The 19,938-nt window shown below is 35.6% G+C and overlaps 2 protein-coding genes across 3 annotated transcripts in view; one reads left to right on the top strand and one right to left on the bottom strand.

Moving 5' to 3' along the window:
- Positions 1-7,076, bottom strand: part of LOC142977988 (uncharacterized) — a 47,995-nt gene extending 40,919 nt beyond the window's left edge. The window contains exon 1 of the mRNA XM_076122176.1: positions 6,940-7,076. Within this exon, the coding sequence (XP_075978291.1) occupies positions 6,940-6,967 (28 nt within the window). The 5' untranslated portion in view covers positions 6,968-7,076. The remainder of the gene's footprint in view (positions 1-6,939) is intronic.
- LOC142977991 (ras-related protein M-Ras-like) lies at positions 7,025-18,095 on the top strand. 2 transcript variants are annotated; one of them, XM_076122189.1, is made up of 6 exons: positions 7,025-7,164; positions 7,296-7,402; positions 12,066-12,219; positions 12,582-12,730; positions 13,069-13,236; positions 13,599-18,095. In XM_076122189.1, the coding sequence occupies exons 2-6, from the start codon at positions 7,364-7,366 to the stop codon at positions 13,680-13,682; spliced, it is 594 nt and encodes a 197-aa protein (XP_075978304.1). In that variant the 5' UTR covers positions 7,025-7,164; positions 7,296-7,363; the 3' UTR covers positions 13,683-18,095. The 2 variants fall into 2 exon arrangements, with proteins under 2 accessions (XP_075978304.1, XP_075978305.1); XM_076122190.1 differs by lacking the exons at positions 7,025-7,164; positions 7,296-7,402 and adding an exon at positions 11,330-11,504.
- The last annotated feature ends 1,843 nt before the right edge of the window (positions 18,096-19,938 follow it).

Here is a 19,938-nt window from a genome sequence, read left to right as displayed (position 1 = left end):
TGCATATTCCCTACGCGTCAATCAACTTGTTACGGCTCTAAAGTTGTTTACTCCGATTTGTAAGCGTCTGTACAAGCGGGTGTTCAGAACAAAGTGCTACTTGCGGTGTGTTACGTAAGCAGGCCAAGGCCGAGGGCAATGAACCTACCCTACGGCCCGGGAGACTCCAGCCTTTAGTTCACTCAGCCAATTGGAATGAGATAACATTATTTTTTCAGAAATTCCTTGAGATATTTTTCTGCGAAGCTTAATCGCCTGAGATGATGTGCTTTCACAATTTCGCCAGCAAAATTCCTTTATGAAACTCTTTTTTTTCATCAATGAGGCTTTGTTTTCGGTTAACACTAAAAGTCATTGCAACGGCGCTCAGATTTTTTAAATATTTTATTTTCCTTTACCCTAACACGATAAGAATGTCGCGAGAATGTGGTTGTTACCTCAAGCTGAGAACTTAAGAACAAAGAAGATAAAAATACCGAACAACGCACCCTGCTATTTTTCAAAAACATACCTGTTACCAAACATTCAAAACATCCACATAACTCATGGGAAGTATCGCAATAATTTTTAGCACCGCATACAATTTCAACAATAAATATTTTCTATAAAGGGTTTCGGAACGTGCTCGGATCAATATGGCGGGATGGCGGGAACGCGAGGAAAGCGCGGGAAGCCGTCGACGCGCCATTTTACTTGCGTTGCCATGACAACCGGCCAGACGAAAGTGATTCAGATCGAGATAGCCGTAATGAGGACTGCTCCCGTAAAGTAATTAATGATAAAAAATCTTGTTTTGTTTTATTATCAACATCCGTAGTTCGTGGAAGCCTTGAATTGATTTATCTTTTTATCTAGGAGATAAGATTAAAATTGGTTTTCTACTTCCCCTAAACAAATACACAGAGGTATACATTAATATAGTAAAAGTTATAATTCTTATTATAATAAATATTACCACGCCACGTAGGTATAACGTTCTATTACTTTAAACCATACCTACATATTAGCAAATCTAACGCAAGACAAGGTACATTTTGGGTCACAAAAATATAACTACACAAGAGAATTCGAAGACATCTTGATATCGAGGGCCCTCAATCATCCATCAACGTTCCGTAGGAGCTATATTTTTTCTCACCTGTTCATCAAGGATGTCAAAACTGTAGCAATGATGGATAACATGTTGTTTCCACAATCAATCATCAATTACTAACCGTACGGTGCAACAAGCCCCGTGTAAGGGAGTGTTGTCCCCCATCGTAGGGGTACTATAGTTAGGGGTGAGGATAAAACAAAGAGTCCCATCGGTAGTGTTCTGTAGCGTTAAGTAAACGGTATGAGGTGTGAAATTTGGAACAACTGTGTGAGACAGGGCTGTCAAGACATCGTAAAGTGGAATTATAGCAATGATTATACGTAATATCGCTAGAGAAAGCTAGAGAGTGCTACTGGAAAACTAGGCATTATATTTTTGTTAAATTCTCTTTATGTATAGTCATAATATTATTATGTTCCTTATATGACTATTTTGATTATTTTGTAAGCAAATTCGGAAGAAATAGATGACATAATTGTTTTGGCACGTAAAAGTTGGAACTATGTACAGTACCCGGCACTATGGTAGTGCACTAGTAGCACATAAAGTATTAATAAGTATATCTCTATAAGCATGTATTCAATATCTTGTTTCAAACTAAATAAAGTGGGTATCATCTCTGCATTCGGACCTTTCATTTCTCGTGTATCCTGAACCTTACAGTTATTCCCAGGACACTGATGGAAACTGACGAAAACTGACTAAAATATGTTATAAAGAAACCATACTAGTTTTTCACACAATTTAAATATTACCGCAATTTTGAAACTCGTTCCCCTTTAAGCCATAAATACACAGGTAGATCCCTTCTTTAGCAAAGCCCCAGCTGACAGCCCTGCGTACAGGCGAATATTTATGTAGTTGCGTTTTAGAGGGTACCTGTGATGCAAGCACCTGAGACTGCCATGTTACCGGCCACTTCAGACTTAACCGTTAGGGGAACGAGATTTCAAATAATAATGTTCCTTCTTTCAATGTGAATTTTTGAAATATTTTTTTTTATTTTGTTAAGTTTATTTTCTCAGGAGAGCAGTTGCCTCGGATCGATCTTTGAGGTTAAGCTACGATTCTTAAGGTTGTTTGGATGGGTGACCATGTTATACATACAAAGTTCCTCCGTGTTTCGGAAGGCACGTTAAATCATGGGTCCCGGCTGTCATTGTCTGACATCTATGACAATCGTTAACAGTAGTCAGAATCTTTAAAGTCCAATTTATAGGCGGTCGCTCTATGTAAAATATTGGTATTTCAGTTACGTCTGGTGAGACTGGAAGCCGACTCCAACATAGTTGGAACAAAGCCTAGGCTAATATGCATATGTCAGGAAAGCAGTTGAAAGATATTTCGTATAAAGAAGGAGACGTTCTACATTTTTAACCTGATGTAGTGTTACTCAATAGAAACAATTAAGGAATACATGAATGTGTTTCTTTCCCGTTAAATTTTTAATGAAATCTATGTAGGTACGGAGCACTTAAAGAGTGCTTAGGTAAAGTTTCTGTGTGTCCCTTAAACAAGACACACGACCGAATTTAAACCCGAAATCAACAATGTAAAAAACCTCTTCTCATCAAAAAAAATAAACATGAAAACGCAAAAAGGTGAGTAAATAAATAAAAGTAGGTCGGTGGAAGGTCGGAACCCTTCCTCGAGGGCGGGAGGCACGGAGGCACGGAGGGCATGGAGGGCATGGGCTTGTGAATAGAGACGCGACATGCAGCCGAGCGGCTTACGAGCCGCTGACATGACATTCACGAGAGGATTGGGCACACCGCTGTTGCTAAGCTAATGTTCTTCAGACCGATATAAGATCAGTGTCATTGAAAATAGTTCACTTAGCGGAGTCTGTGCTTAGCCAACCTCTTTTATAGCTCTTCCGCGTTTAGTGGTTTAGTTCTGTCTTCACGCTTAAGACTAAGACCGCGATATCCTAGTAATCCTCGCGATATCGCTATCAATTTTCAGATTTATCAGAAACATTTGAAGCTATATATAGGCCTATTCCTACTTATTAAGGAATGCAAAACCTTCTACAAGGCAGTTAACACCATCGTTTCGCTATCTCTATCGCAAAAATCGTTGTGATTTTATTTACTTTGTGTCCACTTTGTTTGTTAATAAACAAGATAGGTATCCCTCTTGTATCTATAGCATAGCTTGCAGTATAACAATGTCGTTAACGGTTCACTAGAAACTAATCTGTGGGTACATCCGGAGCTGGCTGGAGGGGAGCAAGTGGGTCAGCGCGGGACTCCTGGGCGCGGCCCCCTAATATACTGCACCTTGACTTACTGGGACACCGACCTGATGATGATCATGCATGCTCATGCTTAGTGAACTAGCATTAAAGAGCTACACTAGAAGTCATCAAGTTAGTTTGACGTGATGACGTCACAACTCTTGCAGGAAGGAGAAATCTTGTGTAAGTAAAAGTCGTTACAAAGACAGCTACTGCAATAAGAATAAGAGTTTTACGCCTAAAGGAAAAGTTTCCGAAAACCTATCTACAAGATAAAGTGGGCAAAAGGTACCTATGAAAACAACTGTCAAAATTCCACCTGATAATTCAACGATACTCATTAAAAGGCGGTGATACCGAGATAACCTCTTGGTCGCAAGGACTTTGAAAATCATAAAACGAACACAAAATATTAAAAGACCCAATATTTGTTGCGTGTACAAAAAAACATGCATGTGAAAGTGTACCGGAGCGGTGATTGCTATAATCTCTGCTCTACGGATACCTTAAACAGTTATTACCAGTTTGTACAAATACAGAAATAATCCCACTTAAGTAAGCAAGTTCTAAACACCTTACAAAGTTATAAACAGGAAAGCTGGGAGCAAAGTTATCTCAAATTAAAATCTGCAAGTGCAAACATGGTCACTGCTACACTGTCCACGTCGCTATTGTCATGGCACGATGAGTATGAAATACGGGAATCTTGAGAAGTCTTGTAGGCGTAAAGGCTCCAGCCAAACTTCCTGAAGCTTAGGAACTGCTATAAAATTTTACGGTTTCCATAGTGCTACCTAAGGTCGTACCACAATAACTACGTCGTCGGAAGTCGTGGGTTTGATTCCCAAACAAATATTTGAGCAATCTACAATTTTAAAAATTGTTTAGACTTTGGTTGAGCTTTGTGTTCGTTATTTATGTTTATAAACGTCCTGGTGACACAAAACCAGTAAAATTATCCATCCAATTATTTATTGAAATAATTGTTGCCGGTTTTTAAAAAAGTAGTAAACGTTTTTGTAATTTGGAACTTGTCGCGGGTATCATGGGAGAGCGGTTATTTTAGGGTTTTAAATTTATTTCATCTTTAGTTTAATCAAAAATAAATTCCGACCACCATTTTGAACACACGGTTGAACGGTTGATTAGATCGCCCACCTAATAATTCTCTTTGATGTGCATGATGTGCAATCATTAGCGCCACCTGGCCGATCAATCTCATAACTGTTGCATTTCACATTCAGTTGAAAACAGAACGATTCCTTATTTATGGCCAGCAACAACCAATGTTAATTGTTTTCTAAATTGAATTAAAAAATAACCTTTCAGTGGCAATTTTTCTATAGTGATATAATTTTGGGGTAAGCTTTTTACAGACTCAAAATGGATGATGGGATGGATGGATTTTTTTATATCGTATTCGAAGTTGGAGGTAGCGGTGTTTAAGATACGTTTAGAGTATTCTGTTGTCAGACCCGTGAAGTAGAGAGTGAGCATATTATTGTCAAATACCGGGCGCGTAACTGAAAAATAAACAACAAGCTTTATCCGACCGGGTAATCGTACCCGGGATGTCGCAATCGGCTGACGGATGAGCTACCGTTTGATCTGTAGTTGCAGTTATTTAAAATAATCGTGTGGTAAGTTGGTGAAAAGGTAAGTTGAGTTAATAATAATTAAAATAAAATAATAATTGCAATGTATTAAAAGTTTCAAAGTGTTATTCCTTAAATTGAATAGAATGTCTTGAATGGAATCAAACCTGGAATAAGCATGCGCATACTAAGTACATCGATGACTTGTAAAATCCAAAAAACGAATGGAATCCTACTTAATCACGACCTCAAGTACTCGTGCCTATCCAATAAAATGATAAGCTATCACTATCTCTCTGATTGATTAACATGATACATTCAGACTATCATAAACTTTGTCTAAAATTAATACGCAACATCACCAAAGTACATTAGCCTAATCAATCCCCCCTATATTACGGATTCATCTCATAAATGTTTAATGTTCATCCCCCACCCCTCCCCCTTGTTGCCCCCTTGATGTACCGTCACAGGTGAAACAAGAAAAATCGCATCAAGGAGGGTGTAGCCTTTATTTATGGCAACACCACGCTGATCGTGCACCCGCATAAACAGCCTCTGATTTATTACTGGGAGTATGGCAACACTTGTTGTTTCGCCCTGCGTTTGAATATTTTTACTTTTTATGGACTGTTTACTGTGAAAGGTGGGGAAATTAAATAAAAATTAGGCTGATTATGGAAGATCTTATGTTAATAAGCTTCCAGGGTAATATCGGGGTGGGCTACCTTACCTAGAAGATAAGCATATATTATTACATATATTATAATTTCGTTTTGTTTCACTTCTTATAATCACAATCTTGAGTGATACTACAAGACGTTAATTACCGTAAAGATCATTATGTAACAAAAGGTCATAATTATTAGCTTAAAACTGTCTACTGCTGAACATATAGGCCGTGTTTCTAACGTGGCACGCTCTAGGGGAGGCTTAACAAAATGTCCGGTATTGAAAATTCTAAATGATTGCCGCACTTTTATCAAGAACACCGTTGCCGCAGTTTCGGCGTCTCCACGAAAGTCATTTAAATATGCGTGATCGACAGACAAAATAGTTTTTTTTGCACCCAAGTTTAGGCAACAAGTTAGTGTCCATGATTTGCATATAAAACACGTTTGTCCAGACACAGGAATTATTCTTAGGTCATCCACCTATTTTTGTTCAAGAATAGAATGATTTCAAGTAACAGACGTAATCTAGTTTATCGTACTAATTAAACAGTGTCAGTAGAAATTCCCACGTAACATTCATTCATTGTTGTACTGCTACACACGCTACAATGAACTCAGACCGTTAGGTTCATAGCTATGTATGTGATAATTCCGCTCTCACACGGAGATTTAACAATTATAAGGAAAACCTAGTTAATTACCAAAGTAGGTGATCAGCGTGATTTGCATTATTGCTTTGATAGTTTGTATTTCTCGTAGATCTCATTGTTTCGCCCATTAATTGCGTGAGTAGATGAGAGGACTCAATAAATTCTGTATGATATGCTAAAAATGCTTTAAAAAATATACTTATGTTATTATGCAGCCAAGTATTTTACTTATTGCAAATTCACACGAAAGATTGACCGTTTAAAATGCATCTTTGGATTCTCCATCTTTTTTAGTTATTTGTTATTTCACATCTTTAAATAAGAACGTAAACTTATTGTTTAAGTTAGAACGCTCCTGTAAATTTTTCAATGTTGGCTGCACTGTGAAGTGACATCTGCTAGTGTCGGGCTTACAGGAGTCTTGCAATGTATCGACACTATAATAACGCATGATGAAATTAATAACTTAACGACTGCAAAGACGATAGTTACTTGTTGGAATTTTATGTTGTACCTATATATAATATCCGACGTAGCCTTAACTAGTTCGAAGATACGGTTTCTTGCAAAAAATTGAGATGAAAACTAAGTTCATGAATCAAGCGTCTAATGACCAGAAAATATCTTTGATGTGTAAGTACTCTTCAATAATAGTTCATGTGCATAAAATTGTCATTTGACTTACCTGAAACTGTAACTTCATTTTCGTTCATCACTGATCGTGGGAAAGTATCGACATGCGAACATCACTACAAACGTCACGGAGATAGAGATTTTCTTTCTTTCTTCAATCGAAGAGTGATTTCAAGTTTTCAGTTCATGTTTGTGTTCATTTACACTGTTTCTACAACGGAACAGAAAACGTTCCGTCCAAACACAGTTTACACCACAGAGTTATATTTATGATGAAGTGAGTATTACTTGTTTCACGGCCATCAGCTGTATTTCGGCTGACGGGCGTGGGAGGACTGAGAGTACCAACATGAAAATACTGCGGGAGGAAAACATTTTTGTTGATGGGGCTCGGTGGTAATTCCGCAGATAATATTCCATGTGTGTGGCTCCAGCGAGCATAGGAAGGTGGCGGGGCGCAACGGCGCTGGTACAAGATGACGCGCCCGGGACCTCCAAATGAGAACCTGCCCACTGTGAGTAGGACTTACATGTCATTACCTTTGCCATTCACAAATTCATAATTTTTTTTCTGATAATTTTTATCTGTTAACAAAGCTAGGTACTTATTTAAATTTTTATTCTTTAAAATTTTTGGGTGAAGATTTATGCTTCTAGGTAAAAGTAACCTGTAATCATGATAGATTTATGATAAACTATCATGTATTTGTCTATTTTACTTAACCAGAGATCAAAAGCTTGTTGATTATTTATACAAATAATAACAGTCTGGTTTTGATGGCCATAAATCATTATAACTTTTTCTTTGAAGAGCAAGAATGTAAATTGCAGGTGTAAGATACTTTTTAGTTCAGTAAGTTTAAGTCATTTGAAGGCTTCAGTAGTTAGTTCACAGTTGATTTTAAAGCACCAAATTCAGTGTTAAATTGAAAAGGTCAAATTAGAACATCCTTTGCTTGAAATTTTTTCTTGTTTTGTGCTTGCAAGTAACACATTTTTTTTTAGTTGGGTTTCTAGAATTGTTATCTATGGTAGTAGGTATAATGTAGGAATAGCTTTTACAATGTTTTTGTTTGTTATTTACCTCAAGTGTTCTACTTTTGGTGTGATTAGGTATAAAGTAAATAATTATTATTTCTCTTAATTTCCCTAATAAGTAACACATTGTAATATGTACAGGGATAATAGAATCAGGTCAACTAGTCAGAAAATTGATTTATAATATCTACCAGTAATACAATATTATATACATAATCCTTCTTTGTTATTGTAATAATTATAAAAACATAAATAATCTTTACTTTAAAATCTAATGATTTACTCGGTTAACACCCTTTCATTACCCTTATTTATTGACTTGTATTACCTATTTATTTGATAGAAAAACATTCCTTAACATAAAGCATAAGCTGGAGTAGTAAGCAAACTGATCATAGACCTATTGAGGAGTGCACTCAGCGCACTTATGTTCCAATCAGGAGATCAAAGTGCAGTAGATCTTGTTGAGCTTGGCACCTTTTTACGAGAGAATTTAAAAATGTTCTCTGATAATTTAGTATCTTTGCTCTAGTGGTTTCTATCCACTATCTCTATCTATTCAGCCCATTTCTACCCACTGTTGAGCATAGGCCTACCCCTCAGTACACTATTTCTTACGATCCTGCGCCTGCCTCGTTCATTGCAGTCCTACACATTTCACTATGTCATCCAACCATTTAGTTGGAGGTCTTCATTGCGATCTTCGCCGTTCCATGTTCCCCGTTCCATGGTAGCCAGTCCGTAATTGCTTTAGGCCACCTTCTGTCATCACATCTTGCCGTGTTGTATAGTGGAATCAATAAAACCCTATTACCTATACAATCATACTCCATTAACTACTCATTTTTATCATTATCACTACTACCATTAATATGCCTATTAACTTCTTAATTTGGTAGTCTCATTGTTTACCAAGATGTCCGCAGTGGGAACAATATGTTGATTGTTATTCAAAGCTAATAGGGCTCATGTGATTGTTATGAGTACGTTCATAGGCTGTAATGTGGTAGGGCAGTGGTGGTTTGATTGTGTTGTTATGTTGATGTATCATCTGTGATTGTATGGACAGTGTGTGAGTCAATAAAAGTGTTTATGAAAATTATTTCTGTGTTATGTGGAATGTTTTAAGTATGTAGTAAAACTCGTTATATGCAGTGCATTGGTAATTGAAATTACTGCAACTTTCAATGCATAATGCAACCAACATAGTTTTGTCAATTGATTCAGTAATTTTTTTTAAGTAAGGTTTCTGTGTTATATTATTTTTCCTAGTAAGTAATGAAAAACAGAAGGGTCACATGTCAACATTGTTTTCTATTCAATGTTTTAATATCTAAAGCACAAAGTAAAATATCTGTGTCTTAAAAAAAAGAGAAAAAATGTTGTTCTACAGAAGTTGTAATTTAGGCAAGAAAAAAACAATCTCAAGATTAATTATAGGTACCCTAGAAATTGCTACTAAAATATTTGTAAAGAGTAATCAAGTTCATATCATTTCCAACTGTCTGACAGCCAGCCTTGAATCAAAAGCAGAGCTGATGAGCTTTGCATAAACTATTGCATCTCACAAGAATAGTAGAACACAGAATTTAATACAGAGAAAAAAAAAATTGTTATATTCTCTGCACCTGGTTTATGCAGAAGATGTAAAGCAGAAGTACTTACCTATCTTGTTAGAGTTTTATTTTGAATATGATTTTTTTCCCATCACCGGGTCTTAAAAATCACTGTCTAAGACTGGAGTGTTGTTTAAGTACAGAAATAAGTAAATAACTGGTACAAAAAAGTAACTTTTTAATCTGTTAAGTTAAATAGTATAATTGACGTAAAACATAACCATTTGTTTCAATTTTAAAGAACCCTATGTAATTCAAAGTAACTCCATTCTATACTGACCTATTCCACTAGCAGAAAAATGCACTGAAAAACAGTTTCAAGAAGCTTTTTTCTCTCATTTCTATATGTGTAATGTTTTTCAGCTCCCACAATTATCATGAGTTATTGTTTTGTATGTTTGCTGAAACAATATTAGTTTGTTACGAACGCTTCACATTCCTTTACCAATGTGCTTCTATAATTAGTTTTTATTGCCTTGTTATTGGTTTTGCTGTGGTGTTATTTGGTTTGTATGTTTTGAATGAGTAAGAGGTTGCTGATTTCTAAAAAAGATCTGTAGAATTTAGAAAGTGGGTGGAGTTATGTGAGTGTTTATCCAGTGTTTGCTGCCTACCTATGCATGATATCATTGTTATTTTAACTCAGAAGTAGGTATGAGTTTGTTTAAGAAAAAGACTAGAGGGGTTATGCTAGAATCAGACAACTTAGCGAGTATTTAGGGATCTTGAATTTAAAATCCATGACTGTGATTATGCAGTAAATGTGTTTACATAGTATGAAATTGATCTGGGAGTGTAAGAGCAAGGATTTAATTTAACGAGTTTAGGTGAGGATTTCCTCCCGGAATGAGGGAGAGGCTAGGCCCTGAATCTATAATATTGACCTAGTGCAAGTTGAAGACTCATTCCAGAAATAGGCCCTTGCCCAGTTGTGGGACAGTATTTATGAGGTTTAAGAGGCTGTCATTAGGACTCTCATCTTAAAATGCCATACAAAAATACTTCTTATTGTTTTAATGTTAAGTTGTATCAATAACAATGTGTATCAATTGAACTCAATTAAGAGAGGAGCGGAGGAACCACATCAAAGCGAATACCGTTTGTTTAATTTTTATGTTTAATTTGCTATAGTTTTAGGGTGAGGCCTTAGAACTGAGCTGTGCTGTGCTAAGATGACTCCTTAGTACCCTATATAGGAGTTTTAGGATTGTGTTAAGTCGTAAACGATAGCTTCTTTTTTCCTATCAATATTTAAGCAGTTTCGTTTCGTAGTCAGTAAGACCAATTAAAAGAAAAATCTTAACTATTTTTAAAATCTGCAGGTTCAACACGAAATAAAATATGAATGTATTGTACGAAAATATTAATTTTACCAAAATAACGCTCAGATAAGTTATCTTTGACAAAATGATTACCCCAACGCAAATATAATTACGTGCTAACTAATAACTCATTGGTTATCTTCGTACTTATTTTTACACTGCCTTCTATTTTTAGAAAAAAGCTGAACTCGTTATACACGGTGTCTGTTCCTTTTGTAGACTTAAAACTACAAATCAGTCCATAAAATCTGGCAACTGCTAGAAGGAAACGAAGGGATAGATGAGTTCCGAACAGTCCCTTGAACTCCTAACCACCTAATGGTTCCATGTAATAGTGTTCTAATGCAAAGAGAGCAGATGCGTTCTAAAACTTTCGTTTAAAACAAGCATATCGAGTCATTTTAGGACATTCTTCTTACAAACTGGACCTTGATTTTCCTCGCTCTTTTTAGAGGAGACCCTTGCCCAGCAGAGGGACTATAACAGGTTAAAAAAATCTCTCAAAAGTAGGTAGTACATAGCACATCACAGTACAGCACAGCTCAGGTGTGGGGCGTCTCCTAAGCTTTACGATTTGTTTGCAGTGTGCCAAGCAGATGCGCTTGAGTTGAGCTATGTCGTTGTTCAGAAACAGTGACAGTGTTAGTGCGATTTGTTATTATATTGTGAATGTGAATAGAATATGTGTCTGTACTGTTCTTCTGGCAACACATTGAGATAAGAAATAATACAAAAGTCAGGCTTAAAATCAGCAAAGTTTCTATTTATCTTGCGACTTATTTACTTCTTAACGAATGTAACGATACGATACTACGCGGAGAATAGATAAAGCAATATTTCGATCTTTTATTCATAAAATATTTTTTTCTGAGTTACCAATACACTCATGTGAGCAAATCCAATGTGTTGCCAGAAAAAACTGTTCAAATCCTTTTAAAAAAATAGGGCCAGTTTCACAGCTTAAAGCAGTGTCAGATAAGCTTTCTACTAGATAAAATAACAGCAAAAGTATGAAAACAACTGACGTAATTCCATACTTTATCCAGAAGTGGTGATACCGGACCTTATTTTTTTTCTACACAACGAAACCCAATCAAACAATGAAGTATTTAACTTCTCCCAAGTCCTAAACAAGACTAAACTCATAACACTCCCCTTAATGTAGTTCCTCTGCATCATTGTAAGTAACGTGTGTTGTTTAGATCAAGCTCGTGGTGGTCGGCGATGGCGGCGTGGGCAAGTCCGCCATCACGATACAGTTCTTCCAGAAGCTGTTCGTGACAGACTACGACCCCACCATAGAAGACTCTTATATACAACACACGGAGGTCGACGGACAATGGTGTATTTTAGATGGTACGTGGAACTTATAGCAAGATCTTTGCTTGATCTTAATCATTAATCAGATTATTTTGTGGTGTTTGTCTGAAAACAAGAAGTCAAGATAACTTATTAATTTTAGTTAAGAACGTGAATTAATTTCAAGCAATTTTAGCATAGATAAGCACGAGAAATAATGTTTTTCCTGTTGTTGAAAATTGCACCTCCCTTTTTTCACTAAGCATATTATAAAAAAGGTTTTCAAATATTGGATGGTGTTTACCAACGCGCTCAGTTGGTTATCGTTTTATATTTCTGGAATAACCATGCGTTCAGCCTGTTTAGTAATTCAAAGGCTCTTGTGACTCTTTTATTGATTTCGCTATTTTTCTTCTTAGTCCTGGACACGGCGGGTCAGGAGGAGTTCAGCGCGATGCGCGAGCAGTACATGCGCAAGGGCGACGGGTTCCTCCTCGTGTACTCCGTCACCGACAAGCAGTCTTACGAGAACATCAGACACTTCCACACACAGATACTTAGGGTCAAGGTAAGACTAAGGATATTTTAAAAATCTTTTTATCTAAACAAGTTTTTGAAGTAATATCACATCCAGGTCAAGCTATTTCTAAATAAATCTTTGAATACCCACTGCCAATCAGGTTCAGTGTAATGATTCTGGGAGAATATTGGACTAATTGCGTATGAAGAGCCTAACATTTCGATGAGCTCTTGATAAAGAAGGACGACATTCAAATTAGTACAAAAATGCATTCATGTTTTATTTTGGTTAATGTTTGTAGTACATGAGCTGTGATCACACTGGACACTTTGGTTTTCATGGTGTATCTTTCAAGTAATGATGGCTGTATCTACACTTGTACGTAGGACCGCGAGACGTACCCCATGCTGCTGGCCGCCAACAAGGTGGACCTGGTGCACGTGCGCGCCGTGAGCGAGGAGGCGGGGCGCGAGCTGGCGCGCTCGCTGGGCGCGCCCTACATCGAGACCAGCGCCAAGGAGCCGCCGCTCAACATCGACGCCGCCTTCCACGAGGTACGCACTGTACATCACTCGGCTACCATTTACATGATGGTCCCTGGAGTCAATGGTTCAAGTTAAAAGTCAACGTTTTCGAATGTCCAAATGTTGAACCGTCAGAAATGAAATGATTTATTTCAATTCATATTATAAAACCATATTGACTGTAGACCTTAACATCGATCCTTTATTCCTTTTTAGTGATTATAATACTTACTTTAAGATTTTACAATATGGACCTGGTATTTTTAGTTAATTTAAGTATAGATTTTTTTAACATTTTACTACTTACTTAACTACTGTCACTAGCATAAATGAACACTATATTCTATATCCTTGTTATTATTGAACTCTTATCCCAAATTACTGTATTCCAGTTGGTCCGTATAATCCGCAACCACCCTCAGCAAGAGGAGAAGACGCGTCGTCGCCGAAAGATCGGCAAGTGCTCCCTCTTATAAGACAACAACACTTCAACAACTTTTACAGAAGACCGTGCAACGAGCTGGAAACAAAGGTACTGGACTACTTCAAAACAAGTCTAGCGTAGATATACCTAAATAATACATTTATGTCTGTATAAATTTCTTTCTCTTATTGTTTCAAATCGACAAATTAAATTGAAAAATTCAAGAACGAACCTTAGGATAAAGCGAGTATGAAAACAATAAAGTCATGGAATATCATATAATATGAAACCAGTTTTATTTTACAAAGTCACTAAAAAAAGAATAAGGAGGAATGGTAGGCATGATACATTCTATAAATAATATATACAACAAAATATTAGGTATATCTATGCTAGACTTAAAATAAAGGAATCTAAGTGTAAATGTATGAGATGAAATAACATCTATAAGTATGATACGAACCATTGAAGTACGTAAACAAATAATGTTAGTATGGTTATGACAAGGGAATGTATATCTGCCAATCTTTACTTGTAACTATTGTAACTGTGGTAACTTAAACTTGTAAGCGTTTACACACTGTATCTTATATTGTTACAAAATAAAGTACAGAAGATACTGACTAGAAATCCAGATAAATAGTCAGCAAATGCTAAATTTACTCAAAACTTTACGAAAACAAAATTACTAGCAGAAAATGTGTGAATTATATTGCTTTATTTTTTCTGATTTTTGAGACAGTGTTGCCATGAAATTATCTATGTCAACACTTATATTTCGGTACTTGCTTTAAAAAATTTGACAGGTAAGATATTTGAAATGTCAAAGTTTTTTGTGTATTTGCTAATTGCGGGAATCATGTTTAATTGTTTAATTTATTATAAAGCTGTAAATAAGAACAATTTTGTAACAATATAATATACACAAATCATTTGTAAAATACTATCGCCAAATACAAGGAACCCCATATTACTGCAATCATTATTTATTTTTTAAATCATGCTGTTTCTCTCGTTTATATAGAGAAGACAAAGACAGTACTATATTGAGTATACTTTTAAATTTAAATGGGGTTGTAAACTCGAAAAACATCTGATTAAATAAATGTAACCCATTACAATCCCTCAGCTGGGCAAGGGTCTACTCCCGTCATAAGTGAGGGGTTAGGCCTTGAGTCCACCACGCTGGCCAAGTGTGAGTTGGTGATCTGAATATAGATCTTTTTTTATTATTTCATTCCATTTAGCATTTTTATTAGATATAAATTTAGAGAACTTTTTATTTACAACAATATTTTGTATGTTAAAATATAGCGCTTTGTATGCACAAATAGTTTCGTTGTTATTAGTGATGTGTTTGGCACAAAGTTTATATAACACTGGCGTATGAGCCGGTGATGTTTTGTAAGCGTGTTGATGTATCATACATACAAATATTTTTACACATTTAGCTTAGGGTCTCTGGTCACTATGTCGTAGAAACTTTGGTTAATTTGACGGCAATGGCAAGCCAAAAGTTGTTATGGCAATATATTAGTAAATGAAGTCTTTATTCGATCGAGCATTTGCTAGCACGTTAAGTTATTCGAATGGATACATGCGTGTACGTAAATATATACGAATACGTGCAAATTTACGGGCACCAATAATAACTAACGTTTTTTGGAAGATTTAATTTAAGTTTGTTCTAATGCTAGCTAATTGGAATTGAATTTGGTTTCGGGAATTATCTTTTTACTTCATAGTTTAGTTACTTTAAAATGTTAACGCTAAACATACAACTGGCATGTTAATATTTGTGCCCTTATTCATTCTGTTTATAAGTGTGTTACGTCATAGTGAACAGAGACCGTTACTTGAGCGTCAGTGCGACGATAAAAGTATAAATATAAAGGATTATAATTTATTATGCGTTATGTAACAATGCGTAGCATTTATTTTAGATTAAGAGTCCATAGAGTAAGTGTTCGCGACCAAATAACTTTTTATTTACAAGTCTAGTAGACTTGGTTCTGGCCACCAAAGATGTTTCCAAAAGGGGCGTGGTTAAGGACTGTTGTAGTGCATGATAACTAATTTAGACTGAAGCACAAATGTATGAAATTGCTGATTGCAAAGTCCTGGGTTTGATTAGCGAGTCGAGTATAATTTGCATTTTTCCGATATCAATGTCATAATTTGATAATGAGCCCAATAGATGGCATTAGTAACCCTTTACGTGGTGTTAAAATACTGCGAAATTAATGCAATTTTGCTTACCTCTTTGGGGGTTAAAAGATTGATAGCACAAATTTATCTTGCGTACTACAGTTCTTAGCCACAAATAAATTATAATATTTCATTTAAAAATAGTCAAATAAAAAGCATTTGTTAATCTTGATACACCAAAGAGATTATTTTATACGAGTCTAGCCTTTATTTTTATATGAATAAGGAGTATATTTCAATATTTAAAGGTTTATATTAAGTGATATGTTAATTCCATTGTATAATATACCATGAGTGGAGGCGGTAAGGTTGATGTTTGTCTGTCTTTGTGTGCACATCATCAGAAACGTGGGTAGTTGGGGAAAGTCCTAGGTCTTCGTGTTGACCGCTACACGCTGAACTGTAACATACAATTAAGGCTGAACTAATAACAGTTTAGGATTTATTTTGGAGAAATTAATGTAGTATTGCCACACTATGTGTAACTGATTTATACTTGTTTTAACTAGAATAATCCAATTTTGACAAGTCTTGTTCAAGTTAACTATATTCCAGTTTTTTGCTTCTCTAGTCCATTTTACTTTAACTTTTCACATATTTTATTTGATTTGTTTTTCAACATAAAAACCTTTTCCGTGTAATTTACAAAATAAGTCGAGAAATTTGACTGCTTGTTTTCACTTATTTGTTCCGTTTTTTAAACATAGTGTGGTGATACAAATAAATAAATATAAAGTAGTATATGAGTGCGTGTACGTGCGTGTTGTGACGGGCGAGGAGGGGGGGGGGGAGGAGGGAGAGGGGTGAGGGCGCGCACCTAGTCTAAGTAGCGCGTAAGACGTGAAGGAATTGAACTAAATATAATGTCGATAAGTGTTCCCTACTTTAGGCCTATCGTTATTATACGTACATCAGCTAGCACGGAATATTATAATACTAGGTTTTCAAACTATACCAAGTTTCAGGTCTGAGCCTCTGAGGGTATCTTCTAATACTATTAAGTTTTCTAGCTCACGCTCAAAAGTCTTTTAAATACATTTTATGTGACGGGTAACAAATATTTCAGTGTCAAGGTTTCTTTACATTCCCCATTCTTGATAGCATTACTCGGAAACTCTTTGAAAGCAATGCCTTTATACACTCAGAACATACAACTAGATGAAATAAAAATAGACGTTTGAGTATTAGTTAAGTGTTTCAGTTAAAAATCTAGCCAGTTCCCGTATGTTATAATATTCTGTGCTACATAATAACGTCGCTTCTATCATAAATCGCTAATTGTGTACCCTTCATCAAAATTCATTTACTATAACTTCCCAATGATGGCGTTAGAATCGCAATGGCGAGGTTTTTATTGTGTTTACTATGTTTTATTTAAGAGACTGTTAGTTTGATGATATTAGACACTTATGAAATATACATCAGTGTATTTAGAATGAATTAATTCAGTTTATTTTGAAAAATTCTGATCGTGTATTTGCACGTAAGAGCAATGCGTATTGCGCATGTGTACGTATACACACCGACTGTCAACTACGTGTACAAAATGCAGTTTATGTCTTAGCTAAAAGTGTCTGCCACTATGTCGGTAAATGTACCTAAATTGTATTATTTTTAGTGTCTAATGTAGTCAAACTAAAAACTTGAATTGTAAAGGAAAACCCCAAAGCACGTCGTGTGTAGCTTTAATTAGAAATGAAAGAACAATACAAGAATAAATCTTAATGAGTTATTATTTGAAATTATGTTCTTTTTGTATTAATAGTACTCGGAGTACTAACGGCAATCATATACTGGCAAATAGAGTGAAACTTAGAGGTTGCTTTGAAAGTTAATCAAATGAGTTTTAAAGTAATTTGTAAGTATGAATCAAACAACTATAATAACAAATCTGTTGGTTACATAAATCAGAGCAATAGCTGTGGATAATTTTACAAGGGGCATATTTTCACTTATCGAAAAACCCCCATTTTGTCTTAAAAACACCCCATTTGTCAGTACGATATTGTAATAGATGCAAAACGATTTCTTGTATAATTTCTTCTATAAAACGTTTTTACAAGGCTTCCATACTTGTTATTTGTTTAAAAGTTTATATTTTGTTTATATAATATGATATTTATTATGTATTCCGACTGTTGTTAATTTGGTCTAGTCCCGCGTGTCCAGAGTAGAGCAGGCGTTATGATAATGATCGTATATTGTTGTTACTCTATGTTTTGTATGTTGTAACATATAATAAATGTAGAAATATAAACATTTGTTTCATTCAGAGCCCTATTCATTACCTTACCTTCTAAAAATCATCGCTTCTCGCGCAAGGAATCAGTGACTAGGATTTTGCATTGAATTGTTTCAACACGCGCTGTATTGCGTTGAATGGCATTGCGTTTTTGAGTTTGTTCACGCATTAAAGATCATTACGTTTCCTAGAATTCCATATGAACTATTTATACTATGCATAGTGATTTTGTTTAAAATTGGAAAAAAATTGCGCGCTGGTTGTACCGATGATATGATGAGTAAAGTTTGAAGAGATATTGGGAACTCAGTAACGCCCTCTATTCAACAAAGTTCCAAATGTTCAGACGCGTAGTCGCTGTGGTTTAGATAGCACGCCACGTACTAACAACACAAGCTCTTGCCCAAAATTTAGAAAGATGTCTCTAAACTCAACAGTTTTAACTCCAAACAACATCAGAAGATGGCGTTACACAACACATAACAGTCGACAATAAGTTAAGAAATTAAGTACCCATTTTAACAAAAAAATGAAGCACATTATATTATGCTCGAACAATGAGTTTCCTTGAACATTAAACTTGATAATTGGGGCTATGTTTCGAAGCCTGGCGAGTGCTTTGATGGCTGGAGACAAAAGGGACTAATGCTATGTGCCCGCTGATGGCTTAATGCTTAATTGTTGTCATTGACCCATGGTATTAATGGTACCCTAATGTAGTTATGGTTAATAGCTAAAGCTCCTCGAATAGAACTGATACTTATAGGTTAGTAATTCATTTGAGTCACCTAATACCTGCGTCTAAACAAAGAGAAACTAGCATTTAGATCATTAATTTAACAAATGGTTAAGGGACATTTAAAATTTTGTTTCATTGGAGAAATATTACGAAGGTGTTGAATCTATCAGTAAAAGTAAGGAACTTGGAGACTACTGTCTGTTATAAAAGTTTTCTCTGCGATTGTTTATAGCACCTTTTTGTAATGTCAAAATAAGTCATTTAACGCCACTAACACTTTTTTATTGCTATTTTTCTTGTATGTGCCTGATCTTAATATTTAACATTATAATATGTACCTACCTATGGCATTTTTATCAAACTTGACTCATTACAGTCCCACAGCACGAGCCTTTTTCCATAACACAAGAGAGGTTACGTGTGAACTATTACGAAATAAAAAAAGCCCTTATTTCACTCCCAAAACACTGACTATAACTCTAAAACAAACTTTCAAACCAGCATACAGCGGTATTACATCCAAACATAAGCTTTAAACCTTATCGTATAATATGTACGGTAAAGTTGTAAGTGGCGATTAAAGGATTATAATATAACACGCGTGGGGTCACGGGACGGGGGTCATGGGGCCTTCTGCTTGTTTAAAACTTACCATTGTTGGGTTTAAGCAATTGACTGTGTTTCAAATAATAGCTGCTGTGTGTAGTTGTGAATAAAATATGTGAGTGTAAGGGAAATGAAAGGGTTACTTTGTAAAATTGATGTGAATTTGTTTATGAGAGTAAATTACTTATTTAAAATGTGTTGGTTTAATCCGAAAGTGTAGGCAGAGGTTGTTATGTCCCTCGTAAATAAGGAGAACAGTCTATGACGGGCTCATCATAACATCCTAGGCTGCTATTAAAAGTAACTATCCCAAAAAAAACTGCAAAAAAGCCTATAAAAACTTTTCCCCAACATTTGTGGCACCTGGGAATCAAATCAAGGACCCTACGACCAGCGCTTATGTAACTTATACCGAACCACAAACTATCACACACATCACACATACATACATTTTCGACACAAAATATGTTTATATCTTACTCTAAAAAACCACGACAATCTTTGAAAAGTCTT

Source organism: Anticarsia gemmatalis, chromosome 13, assembly GCF_050436995.1.
Source record: "Anticarsia gemmatalis isolate Benzon Research Colony breed Stoneville strain chromosome 13, ilAntGemm2 primary, whole genome shotgun sequence".
Taxonomy (NCBI): domain Eukaryota; kingdom Metazoa; phylum Arthropoda; class Insecta; order Lepidoptera; family Erebidae; genus Anticarsia; species Anticarsia gemmatalis.
The sequence above is the reverse complement of the archived record's forward strand: the minus strand, read 5'-3'. Positions and strand labels throughout refer to the sequence as shown.